At 32.6% G+C, this 19528-nt stretch overlaps 2 protein-coding genes across 3 annotated transcripts in view; both read left to right on the top strand.

Annotated features, from left to right (window-relative positions):
• The first annotated feature begins 1129 nt into the window (after positions 1-1129).
• LOC143056349 (signal peptide peptidase-like) lies at positions 1130-11813 on the top strand. The gene is made up of 11 exons (XM_076229440.1): positions 1130-1340; positions 2742-2840; positions 5170-5252; positions 5715-5803; positions 6469-6554; positions 6896-7021; positions 7389-7446; positions 8243-8363; positions 9033-9135; positions 10810-10895; positions 11583-11813. The coding sequence occupies exons 1-11, from the start codon at positions 1152-1154 to the stop codon at positions 11662-11664; spliced, it is 1122 nt and encodes a 373-aa protein (XP_076085555.1). The 5' UTR covers positions 1130-1151; the 3' UTR covers positions 11665-11813.
• Positions 11814-18260: 6447 nt separating this feature from the next.
• Positions 18261-19528, top strand: part of LOC143056333 (cysteine-rich protein 2-binding protein-like) — a 32134-nt gene continuing 30866 nt past the window's right edge. The window contains exons 1-2 of one of the 2 annotated variants that reach the window (XM_076229423.1): positions 18261-18387; positions 19096-19229. In XM_076229423.1, the coding sequence (XP_076085538.1) occupies positions 19130-19229 (100 nt within the window). In that variant the 5' untranslated portion in view covers positions 18261-18387; positions 19096-19129. Of the gene's footprint in view, positions 18388-19076; positions 19230-19528 lie in introns of both variants that reach the window. The other variant, XM_076229431.1, reaches the window with a different exon arrangement.

Here is a 19528-nt window from a genome sequence, read left to right as displayed (position 1 = left end):
GAATGATTTTATGTGCATCGAATTAGTAATCAAATGATTTACCGTAGTTTCACTTTCATTGTTGACATTCTTTTTCTGTAAAAAACCAGTACACGTACAATGCATGCGTTGTCAAACTCTATCTAGGGGTTAAATTGAAGTTCACATGAATACGGATTTAAAGAGGTCGACTCATTCACTTGCAAGTGAATTACTAATTATCAATGTTTCTTAGCGTAATTTGACAAAATTGAACCTTTTTGCCTGCAAAAAGCGAATTGTTATTTCACTATTTCACTTTCATTATTGATTGAACAGAAAAAAAAATCAAACTTTAGATTTTTTATATATCTCGTAGCTAGTGCCCCTTTAAGAAATGTATTTGATTTTAGTTTCAACATTTTTTTGAAATATTTTCTGTTTTGTTTTGCTGATCATCAACCTGTCATTAAAACAGACTTGACCATAAGTTATACCTGAGACTACTATAACACTTTTAAAATATAAGGGTCATCAAGCCGAGCAGATTTAATGATATATACCGACTTAGTTTGGTCATAACTATAACTTATAGTAGTCTCAGGTTATTACGACTCTAATATAAAGTTCCTTTTTTCTTTTGTTTAATAACAACTAGATATCATCCTAAATATGTAAATAAATAGAATACATATTTCCTGGGAAGAGTATACTAATATCAGATACATAAGGTCACAGGACACAGTTATGATCGAATATAGTCCCTAGAGAAAACAGTGTACAACTTGCTTTTTTTTTTTACACTTATCCCAATTAATTTCTTGAGTATATCATGCATGAAGAATTAAGGTAAGGGGTAAAATTACATGTTAAAATTAATTTGGGTGCTAAATCTTTATGTAAAGTCTAGTTCAAAAGCCGGTAAAAAAAAATAGTATATCTAAAAAACTGTCAAACTGAATTTTAGACCCCCCCTCCCCCCCCCCCCCCCAGGTGCTATTTTTTAATTTATTGTTTAAAATAAAAGAACTACGAAATAACTTTCTTCTCGGGCCATAATCAGAATGTATTATTCCAGATAGTACTTAGTTTTGGTATTAATCAAAGAAAGATAACTCTAGTAGAAAAAGGGAATTTCCGATTTATGTTTGCTGACGTTTACCGGAAGTAGTCATTCAATTTTTACTCTAAAAATGGCAGACAGCGTGAGTGAAGCACCGGTTGTAAACATTACTGGAAATGACACAGCTGTAAATGCTACAGCGAAAATTCCGGCAACCCCAGAAGGAATGGCGGTTGCATATGGAAGTTTACTGTTAATGGCAATCTTCCCGATCTTTGTAGGAGCTTTCCGCTCAGTGAAATATCACAAGGACCAGAAGGTAGATTGACATATGTTGTATTTTATTTTTGTCTGGCATTATTTTTTTCATTATTTCTCAATGATGACAGATTTAATTGAAATTGGATGAAAAATACTGAAGTTTGACTACAAAAAGTCTGCTAGAAATAACTGTCCATGCCTCTTTAGGCAGTATGACTTGGTGACATATGGACTATAAATTTACCAAGTTCTGATTATTTGTTCTAAACTGGAACTATTATACTAACGACTGGAAAGCGTTACATCAATGAGTATAATAATCCCAGTTCTAAACAAACGAATCATAATTATCAGTGTAAAGGGTAACTCTTGAGACTAACTCTAGGATTTCAAACATGTTTGCTGTGTATATTTCCCTGCTAATTGTAGAGACATGTAATTGTATAGCATGTATATATAATAAGAGGCTGCTGCATAAAGCCCATTACCAGAACTCTTTACATACTTCCTTAAGTGACATATGTGCACTTCCTTATGTGACAATACATACATTTCATGTAGGTTAGCCATTAAAGCAGATTTGTGTTTGTGACTTCAATGCCATGGGAGTTCTTTTGAGTGCAATGGTACTTGTACATGTAATATTAAAGTTATAATTTTAAATCTTTTGATACAAATGAACACCATATCACTCTTTGCTTTCGGGTCGATCCGGCCCCACATCGATCCGGCCCAAGTCGATCCGTCCCACGTCGATCCGGCCCATATGTAAAGTCGATCCGTCCCCAATAAAAAATATATTTAAAAGGAATAAAAATAAAGATATATATTAATTGTAATTCATAAATGTTTATGATTTTTATTATAATGTAAAAGGTGTACGTTAAAAAAAAATAAAAAAGGCCTTTGAAAAATATTTTCTTTAGATGAGTATAACAAACCAAAGGATCAAACTATAAAATTAAGACCTTGTTGATTACGTAACTTTAGTTAATCATGATTTGATTGAATTAAGTGATTACGATTGGCATTACCTTAGTTCACAATCATCAGACAATTGTTGAATAAACAAACCAATTATAGACTAATGATTTGGTTAAACGGGCGTATGACATTTGCGCCGATTTTTTAAATTTTCATTCTTTCATTTGCGCCGATTTCATTTTTTTCATTTGCGCCGATTTTATATTTGCTCCTAATTGGATTCCGTTTATACTGTTCAAATTTGTGACAAATTCCTCCATATAGTGAATATAGTTTATTCATATTTTATTATGGGGCCGGATCGACTTGGGCCGGATTGACTTGGGGCCGGATCGGTTTGGGGCCGGAACGACCGGATACCTCACTCTTTGATTTAGCTGGGTCTTGTCAAAGCCCATAATAATCATTGACAACAATGATTGAAATTATCTGATATTGACTATTTTTAATTCTATATCATTTTCATGTTTTATAGGAATCTGGAGAAAAACCTGAAACAATGACTGGTAAAGATGCTGCAATGTTTCCTGTTATTGCTAGTTGTACACTGTTTGGTATTTATTTAGTATTCCAGGTAGGTTCATCTGATAGTCATGATAGTACATGCACCTTTTATGTATTGGATCTTATGTCACAATGTTGTATATCTTTTGGCACATTTTAAATAGACACCTAGTACATGTTCAACATATGTAGAGAAAGCCAAGGTAAAGGTGCTGTCATGTTAATGGTCATTTTGGCTATACCTTATTAGCTAAAAAAGTATATTCCCAAACTTGGTTTTATAATGCCCCGTGGAGTGGGGAAGTTCTGTAGTCAAGTGATTTTTGGGGGTCAGAAGAGGACAACAGGTCATGGTCAAAGCAGCAATTGATATGCTGAATTAAATATTGTTGTCAAAATATTCTTATCAGACTACATAAATATTCAACTGTACCAAACTTGATTAAATAATGCTGCATAGAGTAATGAAGGCCCTATAAATTTTGGGGTCATAAAGACAAAGGTCAAGGTCAAGCTATTAAGGCCATTGACAGACTGATATTTTTGCACAATTTGGTTTCTTTTGAACCATACAAAGTTTTTTCAAAATTAAAAAAAAATGATGGTTTGATAATTCACCAATTGATGGGGTTACTGCAACCCCTATTTATAGACTGAAATTGATGTTTTTTTTCCTATGTTTTCTTTTGAACCATATGTTAAACTTTGACCAAACTTTGTTTGATAAATCATAATGCCACATATATGTATAGTAAGGAAGATATCTATAAAATATTTGATTCTAATAATAAAGGTCATAGTCACAGCATCTGCTTTTAGATAGAAAATTGGAATCCAAAATTTATTTGATGAATGTTCTTTTTTTAACTGTACATGTATGTCCAACGTGTACCATACTTGGTCATTGTTGGTACATGTAGGATTACAACATTGGGTTAAAGAATAGCATGGAAGACCCCTATTGATTATTGGTTATAGAGGTCAAAGTGGAAGCAGCTGTTGAATGATACACTAAAATCTGAGCATAAATGGGGTTTCCAAATGTCATCTTTTGAAAATGAAACCTTCTGTCCACCTCCCCATATTCTCCATGAAAAAGCCTCTTTTGTACTTTATATTTTGTATATACAATGTACCAATGTACCAGAATATATATACTTTAACCCCTATGCCAGTCATACAATTGTTACCAGGGATTTCTGAACATTTTGATATATGGTATACACATCTTTATTGTCCTAGATTATATAACTGGAAAACAAGATAAACTTATGGGTAAGATTTGGGGTCTGAATCAAATCAAGTAGTCAGAAAGGAGTATGTTGAGGCCCTTAAATCCTCTTATTGATCAACATCACTTATACAATGACTAGACTGGAAATATGTCTTTTGTTAAAAAACTTACCTTCACTTTGTCACAAATAGCACTCATTATGGTTTTCTACAAAAATTAAATGAAAATGGACCAATTGTTTTTTTGGACAGGAAACAAAGAGCCCATGAGTCAATAGATAAGATCTTTTAACATACTGTTTGTGATGACATTTTACTTGAATATGTAGTTTGTTGACACTTTCACTCTATGTTCCTAGGCCTGAATTATGTTGAAATCATGACAAATTTGTAAAATTTGCATCTCTCTATTTATGACAGACATTGTACATGTATTTCCAATATGAAATTTGGAATGTCTTTTCATCAACATTTTTTATCGTGTAACATATAATTTTAAAAATTGGGCCAAATATGGCCTTTACAGAACTAACTCCTTTGAATAAACAAGATGCACCAGTGAATGTCAGAATGGCCAGTGATATTGTTTGCTTTTTTTAAAAACTACTTCTACCCTTTTTTATTGGGAAAATATGTGTCATTTTTATTAAATTGGGAAATTAATTATAAATCATGAATATGACTGGAACTTCAATTTGCAGAACCCCTTTAAAGAGGTAAACCCTCATTTGAATTAAGACCCCTTATTGTCAGTGAAGATACATAAATAGAACCTCAAATCTGCACATAGTCGTTTTATGCATAAAAAAATGTATAAATAAGTGTTTTTCAGTTTGCATTTACGCACAATTACTCCTGAGGCTGCACTATAAGGGAAAAAAGTTGTCTTTTTTTGGGAATAATTTTAAGCGATTTTTTTTTTCAAATTGGGATTGTTCTCCAGGGGAAAAAGCCTTTACTCTCCAGTAATTTAAGGCAAACAATATCACTGAATGGTTAAATTAATATCAACAGTTTGTTATATGTAATAATATAATGTTGGTGAAGCACAATTTAAGAAAGTTCTGTTAACACTTTATGTATAATTTACTTGTTTACTTATAGTTTTCAAGTTACATTGTAAAACTGCATATGTCTTGCTTGTATAAAACTTTTTTGTTTTTCAGATATTTTCTAAAGACTATATTAACTTATTACTGACGTTTTATTTCTTCTTACTTGGGGTCATGGCTCTAGCACACATTGGAACGTATGTATGAGTTTTTTATTTCTAGTTTAATTATAAATATTTATTCTCATGTCATGTTTTTGACTTGTTTGTCTGATTTTTCAGAATCCTCTTGTTTTATTCAATGGCATATAGTCACATTAAAATTTTTGTCTGGTAACTTTTTCTTTTCTTTTCTGGTTTTATCCAATGGCATATAGTCACATTAAACATTTTGCCTGATAACCCCTCTTTTTCTTTTCATAATTTTATGACAAATAGTTAAGAAAGAAATACTTGAAAATCTTATAAAATCCTTGTTATTCTTTGTGGTTTTTGAATGACCAAAGGTGCCAAAGTGAAATGTATGAAAATTTTGAAAAAGTATGAAAATTAAACTACTTTTTGAAAGGATTGTAATTTTATTTTTGATGTGACAAATCTATCTGACTGATATGACCAAATACCATACAAGGCAATTATCATACATTTGTTATTTTTCAGTCCAATCATATCAAAATTCATCCCACCTTCATTTCCAAATATGGATTACCACCTGATATTCACACAAGGCAAAGAAGAGAAGAAAGAAGGTAAGACAAACATTTTACATCTATTTCTCTACAACAAAAGTATAGTACTACATGTCCACAACAAATATACTATACAATGGGAACTTGATTAAAGAAAGTGAATAAGGGGTCCTGGATCCTGCTTATTGTTTTGTCAGATTCTATATTGCGCTTATCATTGTAATAATAATGCACACAGTTCAACTTTGTTAATTGTTTCCTGTTTTCACGCTTAATAATTTTGACTTTCACATGTCACACTTACAAAAATCTGCCAATCCCATGTAAAGCTTAAACCCTATGGCTAATGGGACCCAATATAAGCAAGTGAATATATTTTCTAAATAAAATTGATGAGTTAACCTGAGGCTTCAAGTTTTCCCTAGTTCTTTCATGAATAAAAGTTTCCTTATTTTATTAATATGAAAGGTGTCTCCCATTTATAAGGCCTTTAAAAGTTTGTTTTAGCAGTCTTCCTGTAATTGTTGTTTCAGTAAAGGATATCTCATAGCAATAAAAAGACACACATTATGTCCACTTGATTTAATTCAAGTCTACATTTACTGCAAATTACTGGTTTAGGAGGGGGTCTACTGTATAACAGTTGCTCTTGTAGACTTTGAAAAAATAAGTTAATTCACCCTTCAATAATAAGTTTGATCAATAGTTTTATGTTTGTTTTTCAGAGCTGTTAAATTACATGTTTGACAGAAAAGATATAGTTAGTCTAGTCATTTGTGGACTTATTGGCATTTGGTATCTTGTCAAAAAGGTAAGTGAAAATGATAACTGAAAACTTTCTTCAGTTATAGTAAAATTTTTACAGTTTTTAAACAAGACAATTTATGCAAAAACATTTCCAAATATTCTCTTTGCAAAATGGCAGAGATTTCTCTGTAATTTGGATAAAAAGAATTTTCATTAAGTTTTAATTGATTCTGAATACAATTTGTTTAGGAAAATATTTGTCAAAACAGTCAATGAATGTAAAGAATGAATTTGTCTATCCTTGTCATACTAAATAGAAATTGTAGATTAGTAGACTATGCATGTGACTGTCCACTTAAAATGGCAGCTCAATTTACCTAGAATTGATCTTTTTTCTGTCTTCAGCATTGGATTGCCAACAACCTGTTTGGATTGGCATTTGCTATCAATGGTGTAGAACTCTTGTCACTGAACAAAGTGAGCACTGGGTGCATACTGTTAGGTGGACTCTTTGTCTATGACATATTCTGGGTAAGTGATGATTAATATCGGTGGTAATTGTGGTTCTTTTCACATATAATTTTACTACCAGTAATGCATTTGTGAGTTATTTATTTTTTGCAGAAACCAATGTTCATTTTTGATAATATAATTAATTGCCCCTCTTCAGTTGCAGTTTTGAAGCTGAAGCTAATTGTTTAACAGGTTGCTTAACTTAACTAAATTAAGGACAAATTTTGTAATTATACAAGACATGATTAAATAAATATCCTAATAAAGTACATTGTAGAACTTGAGATAGTGCCCAATGTGTATTACCAGCTGAAGAGTTTCAACTTGTAATGTCTAAGTGTTTTACATATGCATACTTTAATTTAGTACATTGTTCCTTTTTCAGGTGTTTGGCACCAATGTTATGGTGACAGTTGCTAAGTCCTTTGAAGCACCAATCAAATGTAAGTACCAAAAGATCAAACTATAAAGACCTTGTTGATTATGTAACTTTAATGAATCAGGATTTGATTGAATTTAAGTGATTACAAGTGGCATAACCTTAGTTCACAATCATCAAACAATTGTTGAATAACGAACCAGTTATATACTAAAAATATTTCATGTTACTGGTACTCCATTATATTCATACTTGACATACTTGTTGTCATCCATCATTGATACCTTTTACAAATTCCACTTATTAAAAGTCTATACAGTTTAATCCTTATCATTTATTATGGGGCCGGATTGACGTTGGCCGGATTGACTTGGGACAGATCGACTTGGGGCCGGAACGACCGGATTCCCTATTGCCATTGGCTTCTTCTGTTTGTAGTCTGACTGTCATTTGACTGTGGGATAAACTTAAACCACTTGTCCAAATTAAATTAAATACGACTTGACATTTATAATGTTAGGGATGAGCTTTTAGATTTAATCATTTTATGGATGCCCTCATTTCTGCTACTGCTGAAATACTGGTTATCTTATGTTTTAAATCTACAAAAGAGCAATTGAAGTGTATTTTGTATGACGTGCAGAAGAGCTTCATTCTAAAAATGGGAGCGTGGTCAATGCTTTTACAACCCTATAAAATTGCTAAAAGAAGCATTCAAACTTTATAATTCCATTTTTTTTTACAGGATCACAAAAACATTATTTTATAAACAAATAAAGAATTTTAAAGTTTTAATTTGTTTATACTTTAGTTGTATAATAACAACAAGGTTGTTAGATGCTTTTATTTTCTGTTTTCAGTGGTGTTCCCACAAGACTTGTTACAGAAAGGCTTAGAAGCCAATAACTTTGCCATGTTAGGACTGGGAGACATAGTTATCCCAGGGATATTTATAGCTTTACTATTGAGATTCGATATTAGGTAGGTATAGGGATATTCAATGTATTTATAGCACTATTATATATCCCACGAGTTGTTGTACTTTTAACCTTTACACTTGATGAGATAATGAAATATTCTGGATTATAGCTTTAAAATTTACTATTGAGATATACATGTAATGGGTAAACATAGATATTCCACCTAATTAAAGAGTAAACATAGGGATATTCCACCTATTTAAAGCTTTACTAGATTTGTAGATAGATCCGATATATGTAAGAGTAATTACACCTAGAAGCTTTATAACTAATAAAGGTATAAGGAAAGTCTAAGTCTTGTAATATTTATAGCTTTACTTAGACTTTATGTTATAAAGATATTGAGACAACCAAGAGAGTATTTATATTTTAAGACCATAGGAGTGTAAATGTTAGATTCTCATCCTTACACTCTGAAGGATTTATGTTTTCGATTTCACGTTAAGTTTGGAACTTTTTATTTTTCTCAGGACGTTTTGAATAGCAAATAAGTAATTTGCAATTTTTTACAACAGTAGATCAAGTTCTAAAAAAAATCTTTCAGTCTGTTTGCAAATTTGCAGTTAGAAAATAGATTCTCCATCAAACTTATTGAATCATAAAGAATATTGTAGAAACAATGGGTTCACATTATAAGAGCAGATTTAAATGTTGATTTTGTTTTTTACAGTCAGAAGAAAGAATCAAGGACCTATTTTTATGCTAGTTTTGCTGCTTACTTCTTGGGACTAGTAATGACCATATTTGTAATGCATTTCTTCAAGCATGCACAGGTAATGTTAATTGATTGATTAGTGTGATTGTTTTAAATTTTGATAAGTTATAAAGAGTTTATGGATATTGCAATTCTATAAAAGATGTGGTACATAATTGTTAGATTTTAAGAGTATCAATTTATATTTCAATGCTTAAAAATTTAAATCATCTAGATCTTCTATTCAGACCATTGTCTCTAATGTTATTTATTTTATATGAATAAGCAAAGTAATGCTATTTGTAGGAAATTACAAGACAAGTTATTAAAAGAATGAATGTCTCTGAATACATTTTCAAAAGTTATTTCATATGATACATGTGAAAACTTCGAGATATAGGCCAAGTCGGCGTTGTCGTCGTCATCCGAAGACACATTGGTTTTCGCACTATAACTTTAGTTTAAGTGAATAGAAATCTATGAAATTTAAACACTAGGTTTATGATCACAAAAGGAAGGTTGGGATTGATTTTGGGAGTTTTTGTACCAACAGTTTAGGAATTGGGGGCCAAAAAAGGGCCCAAATAAGCATTTTTCTTGGTTTTCGCACAATAACTTTAGCATAAGTAAATAGAAATCTATGAAATTTAAACACATAGTTTATGAACACAAAAGGAAGGTTGGGATTGATTTTGGGAGTTTTGGTCCCAACAGTTTAGGAATTAGGGGCCAAAAAGGGGCCCAAATAAGCATTTTTCTTGGTTTTCGCACAATAACTTTAGCATAAGTAAATAGAAATCTATGAAATTTAAACACAAGATTTATGACCATAAAAGGAAGGTTGGGATTGATTTTAGGAGTTTTGGTCCCAACAGTTTAGGAATTAGGGGCCCAAAGAGTCTAACATTTACTTTGTTTGATTTCATCAAAAATTGAATAATTGGGGTTCTTTGATATGCTGAATGTAACCATGTATGTAGATTCTTAATTTTTGGTTCCGTTTTCAAATTGGTCTACATTTAGGTCCAAAGGGTCCAAAATTAAACTTAGTTTGATTTTAACAAAAATTGAATTCATGGGGTTCTTTGATATGCTGAATCTTAACATGTACTTAGATTTTTGATTATGGGCCAAGTTTTCAAGTTGGTCCAAATCGGGGTCCAAAATTAAACTTTGTTTGATTTCAACAAAAATTGAATTCTTGGGGTTCTTCCATATGCTGAATCTAAACATGTACTTAGATTTTTGATTATGGGCCCAGTTTTCAAGTTGGTCCAAATCGGGGTCCAAATTAAACTTTGTTTGATTTCAACAAAAATTGAATTCTTGGGGTTCTTTGATATGCTGAATTTAAACATGTACTTAGATTTTTGATTATGGGCCCAGTTTTCAAGTTGGTCCAAACCAGGGTCCAAAATGAAACTTGTGTTTGATTTCAACAAAAATTGAATCCTTGGAGTTCTTTGATATGCTGAATCTAACCATGTATTTAGATTATTGGATATTGGACCATAATAGGTAAATGTCCAAAAACATTTTTTAAAGCTTTTAAGTTTAAGTTCTTAGACCACATTCATTCTGTGTCAGAAACCTATGTTGTGTCAACTATTTAATCACAATCCAAATTCAGACCTGTATCAAGCTTGAATGTTGTGTCCATACTTGCCCCAACTGTTCAGTGTTCGACCTCTGCGATCGTATAAAGCTGCGCCCTGCAGAGCATCTGGTTATATGTTACATTTATATTTTTCAGCCTGCCTTGTTATATTTAGTACCAGCTTGTCTAGGAATCCCAATTGCTCTCGCATTGTTAAAGGGAGAGGTCAAGGCCATGTTCAAGTAAGTATTAGGTCAAAATATTCAACATAACTTCTGTTACATTTCACATTAGACCCAAAAAGTAGGTGAAGATACAAAAAAAAAAACTAATGGTCAGAGTCCAAAGTTCTGTATACACATACCATAAAATGAAGGAAATGCTGTCACATGATCTGAACAAGGTTACTTATTTTTTTTACATTTACAGTTAAACATCACATTTCAATTAAATGGACAAATTTAATTAAGTACTGATATAAAAAAAAATAATGCAAAGTCCCTTCTAGTTAATTATACTTCAATAGCTATACTTACAGTTTGATAGTTATACTTTCAAAAAATAATAAATTGAGCAATACAGACATTAGATTTACTCAAACAAGTGAAGTTTAAAGAATTCACCTTCACAGTGCTTTTAATTGGAGGTATTGGCTCTGCTCCTTCCAATGGTACTATTAGTAGTAGGTCTATAGAAACATTGATAGATGTCATTGTCCATGTAGGACATTCTTATTTGATAGACACACCTGAACTTCACCTCTTTTTCATGTAAATATGACTGAAAGGAGAAATTGGTATACTACAAAAATAAGGAAAAGATCAACTTTGATTTTTCCTGCTGAGGTTAGTTTCGTATATAGTTTTTTTGAATAGTACAAAAGAGCTATTTGAAGTCAATTCTATAACACCAATTTATATACATTGTAGTTATGAGGATCACTCAGAAGAAAAGACAGAAGATGAAAAGAAAGAAGTGAAGGAAAAAGAAGAAAAAAAGAAGGAGAAATAGAAAAAGAACTTCAAATAGATCTGTTAAGCATTTTACATGTACATGACGTTTTTGTTAGGGGGTGTTGTAATACATTTGATAATTTTTTGGCAATTTTATTTTTATTTCCTGTTTTTATCATTAAAGACTGGAATATCAATAACTATCAATCAGTTTTCTTCTGTCTCCATAAAGTGCTCTTAATTTGGATATAGCTCTCTGAAATAGGAAAGGCTGTTCAACCAAAAAAAATCATAGGTGAGGCCATAACAACAACAAAATGGTTAATTTGTATTCCTCTCCCATATTTTTAAGAGCCATTTAGAGATTGATATATAAATACATTTTTTTGACTAGCAAGGTATTCTTTTTCAAAGATATGAGGCCTACCCATGCTATTGAAGGCATCATCCAAATATTTATACTGTCTGTCTTGGTGATTTTAGATATTTCCAACTGAATTTTCTGAAGGCATAATATGAAGCTAAACAACTTTGTGGTGTTATCTCATTGCCATTTCAGAAGTGTCCCAATGATATTTAGTATATTTTTATGCTGATTTTTATAGTTTCTTACGTTGACAGAGAGTTGTTACTCATTGGCACTCATACCATACCTTTTTATATCTAAATTAAACATGTGTGTGAGTGCTTAACTCTCCCCTAACCTAGGACAGTGGTGTAACAGCACAACAAACTGTAAAATTCAGTTGCAGTTAACTCAATATATCAGTATGAAGCACTAAAAACAATTCACACAAAGCACAGATAAAAGCTTTAATAAACATTGATATATTGTCACATTTAATGAGATAAAGATCCCTATTGATTTTGTGGCTAAGGTCATTGTTACTTAGAGTAGACTGAATTTGTGCAAAATAGTGGTTTGCAGATGCTAATCTAAATATTTTTTATAAAAGTGCATCTTTTTTGGGAGACATGATCTCATTGAATGAGAGAGAAATCTCTATCGATGATGAAGTCTCTAACTAGGTCTACCATCACGGTCATATCACAGTGGTATCAAAGCGCTTTTATCATTCATAAGGACACTGGCAAGACTAAAAGATTAACCAGAGTGCACATGGTGAAATGTCCCGTCTGTCTTATTGAATTTATGTTGAAAGTCTGTAACACAAAGGTTCAACTGCAAGTATCACATAAACTTATTATGAGGCTAACTTCATACAGGAATTTCTTAGGAAGAAAGATAAGAAGTTAGCAATATCCTTTAAATTTACTTTCCACTATATAGATGAAGTTCTCTCACTAAATAGTTCAAAATTTGGTGACTGTTGAATGCATCTATCCCATCGAACTAGAGATAAAGGATACACCAGAAACAGTTAAGTCGGCCTCATATCTTGACACATCTAGAAATTGACAATGAGGGTTGGTTGAAAACAAAACTTTACAACAAAAGAGATGATTTCAGCTTTCCAATTGTGAATTTTCCATTTCTAAGTAGCAACATTCCAGCAGCACCTGCATATATGGTATATATCTCCCAATTGAAATGATATTCCATTGCTTGTATTTCCTATCATGATTTTCTTCATAGAGGGTTGCTGCTCACAAGGAAGCTCTTAAACCAAGAGTCCCAAATAGTGAAAATTTTACGGACACCATCACAAGTTGGTTGACCGTTATGGAATAACCATTTCACAGTTGATATTAGATATGTTCCTTACATCGTAACTACAATCCCCTTCCCTTTCATGAATCTGACCTACCCGATAAGACTATTTACGGGGTTTGCAATAACATGAGCAACACAACGGGTGCCACATGTGGAGCAGGATCTGCTTACCCTTCCGAAGCACCTGAGATCATCCCCAGTTTATGGTGGGGTTCGTGTTGCTTAGTCTTAGTTTTCTATGTTGTGTCATGTTTACTATTATTTGTCTGTTTGTCTTTTTTATTTTTTGGCAATGGCTTTGTCAGTTTATTTTAGATTTATGAGTTTACTGTCCCTCTGGTATCTTTCGCCCCTTTTTTTTTTTTAACATTATCTATGATAATGGAGTCATGGCCAGACAGACATGTACACCATACAATCATGACAATCATTCATACACCAAATATTGTCCACCTCTTGCTTATAGTATCTGATAAACTGACAAAATTACAAAAAAAATATCATTGACCAATGAACCATGAAAACGAGGTCAAGGTCAGATAATACTTGTAAGACATTTTACAATTGTACCATACACCAAACTTAGCTCACTTATTGCTATTAGTATTTGGAAAACCAACCTAAAACAGACATGTGCACCTTACACCAAATATATTTGACCTATTGCTAATAGAACTTGAAAAAGGGACCAAAACACAAAACAATTTACATTGACAAATGAACCATGAAAGGAGGTCAAGGTCAGATAGTACCTGCCAGATATCTAACAATTGTCCCATGCACCAAACAAAGCTGACCTACTGCTACTAGTAGTTGGACAACCAACCAAAGCACAAAAACCTAATATTGACCAATGAACCTTGAAAATGAGGTCAAGGTTAGATGATACAGGCTTGACCAAAATGTACACCTCAAAATTCATTCCATAAACCAAAGACAGTTGAATTATTGATTAAAGAACTTGAAAAACAGATCGAAACACAAAAACTTCAGGTCAGATGAAACCTGCCAGATTGACATGTATCCTTAACAATCATTACATACACCACATGTATTTGACACAAAGGACACAATCATGTATTTTAAACCTTGATCACCGATCCATAAAATGAGGTCGAGGACAGGTAAACCCTGTCTGTTGAAAATGTAAGCTTTGCAAGGAACCCAAATACTTTTAAAAATAATATATAGTTTTCTAATACTCATAATAAGTGAGAAATTCACATGACAAAAGAACAATTTTTTTAGCAAGCAGTCGCTGAATCATGAAAATGCAGTCAAGAACAATGGACATATAAGAGACGGAAACTTTGTAAAATAAGGTATCTCTGCATACAAGGTATGAAGCATCCAGGTCTTTCACTTTCTAAAATAAATTTCCAAGGTGCTTTTTTGTTTTGTCTGTGCTTATTCTGCATCATTTGACTACAAATACTTATCAGCCAGTAAGGGTGTTTAATTTGTCAACATTGGAATTTGGAATACCGACTGTCTGTGGTAAGGGAGATACCATTTGATTTTTATGGGGGGCTAGGATGAAAAATTTTGTCCTGCATTTTTTTTTAGCTGTAATCTCTGTCCTGCCTTTTTATTTTTCACTCTGTTCGGTCCTGCCTTTTTTTTTTTTAAAAATCAAATGGTAGCTCCCTAATTCAAACACCAAACACAACACAACAAATATGTAGTTGATAAAAAGCTCAAGTCTGGCATTTTTATATCATCTTAGGTGTGTTTTCTGTTGTAGTAAGTGTCGATTTATCTTACCTTAAAATAAGTAATGTATACATAAGATTCTAGTTTTTGCAGGAAAAGCTATGTTTTTCCCCCAGACGATGCAGTCGATCTTTCAATCGACTAGCTACTCTCAGCTTGCTGAAGTAATAAACGCTATGCAACTAAAGGGCCCTGGTATCTTTCAATTCTTTAATAGAACATAGCTTGTAACATGGCGTTTACCACTGTACATTGAACATTTCGTTTCTTCAATAATCTCTCAATGTTGTCCTATCATCTACCATTGCATGGTGTAACATCCCCCTAAAGTTAAACATGTGTGATGTTGAATTAAAAACAGGTTTTAAAATCACTTTAGAATGTTATTCTTAAAAATAGGAAAAACTTATAACAAAAAGTTTCTCATTATAAGATCTTATAACTGTGGTCTAAGTAATGTCCATTGTGTGAAATTAAATAGCGTTTTAAAACATAACTGGAAGTTACTAGCAGTTAAACCGAGAGCTATCCATACAGGACTTTAAGCAAACTTTGAACTCTACAAACAAAGATTCGTGGCATAAATTCTGCACACGATGAGTTTCAGACTTTTCACTAACAATAGACGAGCAAATTCCATTAAACAAGAGAAAAACCTTCATATACAACAGAGTTGGGTAATATGCACAGTCCCGGGCCATAAGTATTCGTCACTTGCGATTTTCACTACATATTTCGTATAAAACTGCATTTTTCAAAAAAATATTTTCGGATAATTTCTTGTTTGATATTAAGCAACTGGTACCAATAGAAGCAGGTTGTCATAGGTTTATTTGTTTATTGGGTTATATTTTTTTGTTGTGCATTATTGTCATTTTCTCACGAATTAGATAAAATCTGGACAGAAATATGCTATTAATTTCAACCAAATTAAATTGTAAAATGTTATTGTCTGTGTTCACATCAAGAGAAAATAAAAACAACTTCAGACAAAACTATGACTAAATTAACAAATATTGTTTAGACAATTTTCCATCTTTGACTAGGTTTGTCCCCTTATATACCTTAATATAAACTAATTTTTGTTTGTGTTCTTTTTTATAATTGTTGACATTGTTCATGAACATTAACAATGTGTAAACTGTTGATATTTATAGCCTTTTTCTTCTTTGCTGTGAATACCACTGTCACTCTAATATAGTTATAATCAATTTAACTATTGTCAGTTTATTGTTTTAATTTTGTATGCCATAACCATTTAATGTAAATGTGTTTGTGCGAATAAAATATTGTCTATTGTCTATTGTCTATAAATAAATATAATGTTATATTATGGCATAATGGGGAAAACATTTCTGAGGCAAGTGCCTGTGTGTAGGTAGACAAATTAATTACGATTGACATACTTGGGCAGGCCTGCTACGGATGATTCCGACAACAAAAGTATCACTGTATGCGTATTATAAACCATCGTGTAGAAAAAAATATTGAGTTTTACGGCATAACAAGTTTTAGTGGGGTTGAGAACCGAGAAATCGCCATATAAAAGAAATTCACGACCGGATGAACATTTTCAAAGAATGCGAGTTAAGTACCTTGTGTTATATTAAGGTAGATAAGGGGAGGGGGGGTATGAGACAAGTGTCTGTGGCTTGCTAATAACAATCCAACCAAAATTGTTTTCAAAATATTTTTTTGAAAAAAAAATGTGTTTATATTTGAAATATAGAGCAAAGAAATGCAGGTGACGAACACTTTTGGCCAGGTAACGTAGCTATAAATCATGCTGTTAAGGGAGCTTCTTCTTGTCTCCGTATGAGCCTCCTTTAAATAGGAGCACCACCATAGTTATGGCGTATAAAGGAGGACATTTGGAGCCTGTATCGGTACAGATTAATGTGAGCATTTGCCTACCCAATTCCCCAGCCAGGCCGTGACGGGTCTTATTACCAGAAAGTTAACCTTCCCAAAACATAAATACAATGCAATCAAATAAAACATACGAACTCACACACTCACCTGATTCGCTCAGTCCTCAAAGTATAAAAAGTGTATTTTTTCTACCATTTGATTTTTATGGGATGGGGGGGGGGGGGGGGGCATACCTGCCAAGTTTTCAAATTGCCCATGGGGGTTTTGCTTGCAAGATGGCTGCCATACTCCTAAAAAAAACCTTCAAGGGGGCCTTCAAATTCAGTGTCATGATGTTTTTTGGCTTTTCATACTTTTATATGCCTCAATTCATTGTAAAATTAATTGTTTTGTTAAAATTGTGGACACAATTGCTCTTTAAAAATTTCAATTTGGGAGCCTCCATGGGGGAAATCCCCCGCAAATAGTGACAGTTGGCAGGTATGGGGGGGGGGGGGGGGGGGGGGCTAGGATGAAATTTGAAAAAAATAGGCAGGACAGGAGTTTTGAGTAAAAAAAAAAAAGGCAGGATGTGACACTTGCAAAAAAAAAGTCAGGACGACAATTTAGGTAAAAAAAAAGTCAGGATAAACTAAAACAAAAAAAAGAGGCAGGACCGATTAGAGTGAAAAATAAAAAGGCAGGACAGAGATTACAGCTAAAAAAAAAATGCAGGACAAAATTTTTCATCCTAGACCCCCCATAAAAATCAGATGGTAGCTCCCTAACTTGAATAGTTTTACAACGTACCGATACAGATACAGTGGTGTTCCCTCAGTCTGTTACTAAAAGTAAGTGTTTACTCAATATGACCCGGAAATATCAATGTCCTTTTAATATGCATATAAAAAAAAGGTGCTTGAATGATTGAAGGCCTACTTTTATCTAAGAATATATTTGACGTAGTATCTATTTGATTGAATAACGATGCTCCGTGGAATTGGAATATGAGAAGTTTATAATATAGACCATATATAATAGATTCATAATAGTGGGGGGTAGGAGGGGTCCTGATCCCGAAATCCCACAGGCACTTGTCTCAGAAAAAAATTTCCTATATACCTTAATATAACACGTATATAGGAATTTATTTTCGGAGACAAGTGCCTGTGCGAAATCCCGGGCTTAAAAACACAAAATCCCGAGGTCCCGAATTTAAATAAATTTAAATCCCGACATCCCGAAATTCGAAAAAAGAATTCCCGAATTCCGAAGGGGTCAATCCCGAAATCCCGAGCTTAAAAACACCCGATCCCGGAGTCCCGATAAATGTCCTATCCCCCTCATAATACACATTCGGGCGTAATATCGTTCACGTCTACACCGAACTTGTACTTACGTTTAGTATTGGATTTTCCGGTGTTTTGGTTTTGCGGCAAAATGTTTGCAATCTTCTTTTTCATAAACACAGGGAAATGCTTTAGTACCAACTAGGTTTAGTGTCAACAAGTATATTGATGATCAAACATTATGAATAACCTTGTATGTATTTTCTTTATTCTGTTTCACCCCCCTTTTTTTGTCTTTTGTCATGCTTTTTTTTTCCTTTTTGATTGGTTCTTTTTGGTTTTGCCATCTTTTGGTAATAATCAGTTGACATACAGGAAAAGTTACATTTGTCAACCTAATTAGAAAATAACAATAGAACTTATGTGGAAATTAATTATAATTTACACGATGTATAGCGATTTAAATATAAGAATGTTTCTGGTGGTGATCTAGTCCAAATAATTATGACGTCTGGCAAGGCTAGCTGCCCTTTGACTATGTCTAAATAATTATGACGTCTTGGAAGGCTAGCTGCCCTTTGACTATGTCCAAATAATTATGACGTCTTGGAAGGCGTCAAAGAAAAAAATATAATAGCCTTTCAAGATGTCATAATTATTTGGACTACCCTTTGACATGTTTGACGGCAAAAAAAAAAAGATTATTAAATGTTTTCACAATTAATTGTTTTTTGCATAAAATCATCCAAAAATTTGTTTGCCTCCCAACCCAATGAATGTAACAGGGGACTTACACACTTCCTTTCAAAAATTCTGGATGCGCCCCTGGTTTAATTTCTTCTTTAACTTCAAGTAGCTTCTTCCTCTTTAGATCAACAATGCATTAATACTAAAGAATGCATGTTGTAGCTAAATGTATCTTCCTTTTTTCATATTTTTCAGAATAAATTTTTTGTTACAGACATAACCATAATATGATTGATTAGATATTAAATATGGAACCTGAGGCAACACATTGTTATTGTAAAGTAAAGGAAATTGATGAAGAGACTCCAAAGTTAACATGTATGAAATGTAGACGACAGTTCCATATAGGTATGATTTATCAGTTTTATAGAGTCAATGACAGTTAAACATGTTAAAAGAATTGAAAAGAAGAGAAAATTCAAAATACAAAGTTTTAATTAAATTTGGAGTTAATGAAGAATTCTAGAAAATGTGGTACAGTAGGGTTTTATTAAATAAGACAGAAAGGGGCATTTTCACCAAAATGGCAGAATATCAAGAAAAATCACCTGACTGAGAATTCACCACCAAGAGTTATTTCCAATTAAGTCATCTAGTAGGTACTGTATAATAACTAGGAATTTGAGTGATAAAGAGTGTATTCAATT

The sequence above is a fragment of the Mytilus galloprovincialis genome, chromosome 1, assembly GCF_965363235.1.
Source record: "Mytilus galloprovincialis chromosome 1, xbMytGall1.hap1.1, whole genome shotgun sequence".
NCBI lineage: Eukaryota > Metazoa > Mollusca > Bivalvia > Mytilida > Mytilidae > Mytilus > Mytilus galloprovincialis.
This window is presented reverse-complemented; position numbering and strand designations above follow the sequence as displayed.

Excerpts from the sequence above, each read along its gene's own strand:
- LOC143056349 (XM_076229440.1), top strand. The coding sequence starts at position 1,152 with ATGGCAGACAGCGTGAGTGAAGCACCGGTTGTAAACATTACTGGAAAT. Across the intron at positions 2,841-5,169 it reads GTATTTATTTAGTATTCCAG|ATATTTTCTAAAGACTATAT; the intron begins GTAGGTTCATCT and ends TTTGTTTTTCAG. Across the intron at positions 6,555-6,895 it reads TTTGGTATCTTGTCAAAAAG|CATTGGATTGCCAACAACCT; the intron begins GTAAGTGAAAAT and ends TTCTGTCTTCAG.